Genomic DNA, 4,868 nt, shown 5'->3' with positions numbered 1-4,868 from the left:
TCGCCATTCCACAGTTCTAAAAGTTGGTTAACCTTTTGGGATTGGTGTGTGGTTTGTGTGATTACACTTTCATAAAAAAAAAAAAAGTTATGATAAAAACTCCTTCATTCCCCTACAACTTCTCTCTTACATATATATTTTTTTTGGGTGAATAATTAATATATTCGACGAAGCATATAGAACAAAAGGGGGCCCCTTACAAGAGAAATTGGGGAAACCAAAAAGAAAATAGAACAGAGTGAAGAAAAAACTATATGTTAGAGCAAACACCAACCAAAACACGAAAAGAAGCAAAAACAGAGCAAGACGACACATAGACTTAACGTGCTTCACACACCAGTATGGTGTGCTATGTCCACAGGCGAAGGAAAAACTGTTTCACTATGTAAATCGGAGAAAGTTACAATGGAAAACCCTCAAGAACACCCAAAATAGCGTTGCTGCTCTCTCCCTGAAACCCTAAAACGAAAACCCCAAATCTCACTCCCTTTACAATAAAGCAGGTAAAGAATATAAATACTCCTCCATCGGATCGGGTTGAACCGTACCGCTACCATCACAAATCTCAGAAAAAATTCCATTCGGATTGCCATCAAATGTGTCGAAGCGGGTCATTCATAGAAACAGAGTAACCCCATTCGGATTACCATCACAGATCTCAGAAAAAAAAATCCTCCCTTTACTTCTTATTACTAATTTTTATTTGTTGCTACTGGGATCCATGTAACTGACCTCATTTAGTTGGGATACGGCTGAGTTGTTGTCATCTACTATGCTGGACAGTTGAAGAACAAAAATTATATTGAAACTCGAAATGCATAATAAGGAAGCAAAGACACAGGTCATTATTTATCTTTCAAATTGCATAAGCTGTATAATGAAACACAAACAAGAGAACTAGAAGATAGTTGAATCTTCAAATGTTGATCAACCAATAGTCTTTGTCCAGACTAGTCCATTCTGGTTTATCCAGTGACAAACTTCAATTAGGCCTGGGCCAAAACCTAGAAGCTTAAAAGCGATATGGTTTGGATTCCAAGTTGATGTGTCATAGTGGCATGCCATGATTGCATGATTCTGTTTCTTCTGGGCATGTATATCAACTGCATATACTTTTACTTTATGTAAAACATGACAATAATAGACTTGATATAAGAATGGCATACTATGACATAAGGCTGGTGGTTCAAAGAGGTTTGCATGGATGAGTTTTACAGCTCCAATTGTGACATTCTCATAAGATCCTTCAATACTCTCAGTACTCCATACACATACATGGTGCCCTAATTTCTCAACAACAAAATCGATGAGATCCTCAGCCGAAATCGCGCAACTACTCTGCTGATCTTGAATGGGGCTATTCTCACATGTCTCAAGGGTTTCTTGAATATACTCATCCATAATTGATTTATCTATCACACCAAAAAGCTTCTTTAATTCCTCAATTCGAGCAATGGAAAATGGGGTTTTTAATGCCAGAGATCGCGGCAAGAATGATTTATATGACATTGAGTCCCTTAGATCAGGGACAGGAATGAAACCTCCCTCTTTCACCATTGACTCCCGGAAATATGGCAATCCCCCTTGCCTAGCTGCAGACAAGGGTGTTTCGTTTGGAACTTTTTCATATTCTACTTTGAAAGCATTCCATTGAGCTATTGGTGGAAGGGTTGTGTTATCTGTTACCTTCTTCACCAATGCATTTGTAGAACAAGCGACATTAGCCTGTTTACAGAACGAATGCAGGTGGGAACCCAGTTCATTTTCCTCCATAAGTTTCATAAATACTGTCACCTGATGGAAATTTAATGGAGAAGCCTTTGCAGCTAGCCAATGTGGAGGTTGGGGAAGGCCAATATGCTCTTCCCAGTACTGTGAGAAGGAATTTTTAGCTTGAGAACCCTGCAATGTCATGGGGAAAAATTAATATAACAATTAAATGAAAAAAATAAACCAAGGACAGGCAATAACCATGTTGAAATGAATGGATAATTAAGTTTTTTTTTTCTTACCCTAAGGTTTGCTATCATCAGATGTCCAAGCAATAGAATAAAATGTGTCATGGTGGAATTGAAATTGAGAACGGAATGAGTTCGGACTTTGCATTTGTGGGAATGAGTTTGTTGTGTGGAGTGGGTGTTTAAATTTATATAGAGGGAAAATTTTATAATTCCATAAATAGAAAGGGTTCTTTTTTTTTGTAGTCCCCCTAAAGCCAAAACAGCTAAACATATTCTGTAATTTACCTATTTCCCCCGCGAAAAAGTGAAATAAATTTCTTTTTATTGCTACCATTAAACCAAACTCGCAATCTGCAGTCAGCCTTCAAATTTTTTGTTATGTGTGTATTGAATTTTTGTACCCGTTTCGACAATTTTGGTGGTGACTTAAAAGGAATTTTTTGTCAGGCCTGGTGATGGTAACGAAGGTCTTGGGTGATAGGTTTGACCCGATGGATCGATCCGACTTGGAGGAGTATTTATATGTTTTATTGTTTTGTTGTATAAGCAAGTGAAAGAAGTGAGATTTGGGGTTTTCTAGAGTTAGGGTTTTTCTCGGGAGAGTTCTTGCTGCGACTTTTGGTGTTCTAGAAATATCTACACTGTATTTTTCTTCCATTACATAATGAATCATCTTCAGCTTTATGGATGTAGCACATCATATTGGTGTGTGAAATATGTTAAATCTGTGTCATTTTAATCTGTTTTGTTTTCTTCATGTTTCTTGGTGTTTTCGTTAATATTTTTAAGGGAAGTAGTTTTTTGTCCGAGAGTGTGGCCTACGCCAGCACTCTCATGTGTCTAGCTCTCTGCTCCTTAAAATAAGGGGGTAGAAGTGTCTTTTCACATGAGGAGGAAAGAGGTAGACTCATGGGAGTGCTGGCGTAGGCCACACTCCCGGATAGAGAACTTTTTCCCTATTTTTAAATACCAAAAATACCCTTGAGTCACTCTAACAATCTTGGTCAAAGAAATGTTTCAAGAACTTAATCATTGATGATATACATGATCACAAATTGTGGAGAGAGCACAACTTAGTACTTGTCAATTGATTTTTATTTTTATTTTTTCAGAATAGATTTGTTCACTTTATTTGGAGCAATCGTTGTTATTCAGCTAACCTGGACCTTCTCAAACAATTATCAACACATCTGCAAACAATTTTCAATTTCTAATAAAGCACAAGAAAAAGTCAGATTGGTTTGAATCAATTTGCTTTATTGGGTAAAAGGATCATACAGAGCCGAACTAATGTTTTCCACATAGAACTGTGTTGTGGTAATTTCAATGGCTACATACTGCAGTACAGATTGGACCAGTCGTTTGTTGAGTTTCAAAGTTTATAGGTTGAAAAGTTTTCCAATGTTTGTTTTCATAAAAAAACAAGCATAGAAATACTTTTATACATGTAAAATTTTTAAGTAAAATTTCACACCGAAACAAACAGAGCCAGTAGTAGAATCCAATACATCACAAATTTAGGTCTCACTTGATTTGCCACAAGGTAGATATTTGTGTGATGGGAGAGAATTGTTACTCTGATAACGAGGATCACATTTTACTCCACCTACGGGAGCCCAAGCCCCTTATGCACACAAGAAAAGGGTTTTACGATTGCTGAGGAAGATATAGATAACCAAATTATTTATTTTATCTTTTATAAGAGAGGATTGGCACATGTTGTTCACATTCTAGGAGAGCGGCTATCCCCAATGGAGAGGGTGGGAAGGGAAGAGCAGGGGTGTCATTTCCATAGGGGTTGGGAGAGAGACAGACATAGGCTGGGTACAATGCCGATGTACTCAGCCTTTACCCCTATTATAGTTACACCGACTAAATGAAATAATGTATGACATACACAATCCAAAATGCTTTGAACTAAAAAAGTATTTCTTACCAAAAGTCAAAAACAAGAAAAGGCGACTACAAAACAGCAATTTGGCTCTCCTCCAGTTGTGATGGGAGTAGGAGGATCCAGCCCAGAAAAACAAGGGGTGTTTGGGTCATTTCACAGGTGGATCCCATGTCGGCCCCCTGTGAAATGACCCCCCTTGTTTTTCCTGGGTTAGATCATCCAGCTCCCGCCACGACTGCAAGAAACCCAAGTCCACAAAACAGCACGTTGAATGGAAGGAAGCCAGACCTTTCCCCTTTTAAAAAGTTAGGTCACTCTAACATTCCTAACCTACCAAAAATTGGATTGTTAGAAATTTTCTGAAACAAAAATAGATCAATAAAAAAGTTGATATCCTTAAGTTGTTATTTAATTAAGTAAATATCTTTTTTTCTTGAAAGAATCTCAGCCATACTATTTTTAAGGCTTGAATAACCTCCCACATGGTTGGCTATAGAAACAATTCAAATTAGCACTGTAAGAACCGATTGTGAGAATTTTAGGTCCGAATGCTTGACCATGGAAGGAAAATTTTGAGGGGTGGGAAAACACAGAAATTTAACTATACTAAGAATTGATAAAACTTAGGCGTAGAAAAGATAACACAATTGTTATTCAAGGAAAAATTGACATTTATTAATTACGATATTACCAATGTAGTAACAATCAAATTTTCTATTTGAAGCTCTATGGAAATGTTTTTCACTAACAAATCTAGAGGAATCTACCAATGGCCACCAATTTTTGTCACATGGAAGGGTTATGTGGCAATTTCAACCATATAATTTTTTAGAAAACGATCTATGGTTTAAACCCAGATTCAAGCATATAACCTCTCATGCATTGGCATACCTATCAAAAATATATATATATATATTCATTTGTATTTTCATATGTTCATTTCATTTTCAAATTTGCATTTTTTGCATATATCCTCTAATGTACTAGCTTGAGTCTTCTTGAGTTGCTTAGGT

General features: G+C 36.8%; 1 protein-coding gene across 1 annotated transcript; it reads right to left on the bottom strand.

Annotated features, from left to right (window-relative positions):
- Nucleotides 1–927: 927 nt before the first annotated feature.
- Nucleotides 928–4,615, bottom strand: LOC122659088 (polygalacturonase-1 non-catalytic subunit beta-like). The gene is made up of 2 exons (XM_043854239.1): nucleotides 4,605–4,615; nucleotides 928–1,592 (listed from the first exon to the last, which is right to left on the bottom strand). Exon 2 carries the CDS (start codon nucleotides 1,555–1,557, stop codon nucleotides 928–930), a length of 630 nt encoding a protein of 209 aa, XP_043710174.1. The 5' UTR covers nucleotides 1,558–1,592; nucleotides 4,605–4,615.
- Nucleotides 4,616–4,868: the final 253 nt, after the last annotated feature.

Source organism: Telopea speciosissima, chromosome 4 (assembly GCF_018873765.1).
Source record: "Telopea speciosissima isolate NSW1024214 ecotype Mountain lineage chromosome 4, Tspe_v1, whole genome shotgun sequence".
Lineage (NCBI taxonomy): Eukaryota > Viridiplantae > Streptophyta > Magnoliopsida > Proteales > Proteaceae > Telopea > Telopea speciosissima.
The sequence above is the reverse complement of the archived record's forward strand: the minus strand, read 5'-3'. Positions and strand labels throughout refer to the sequence as shown.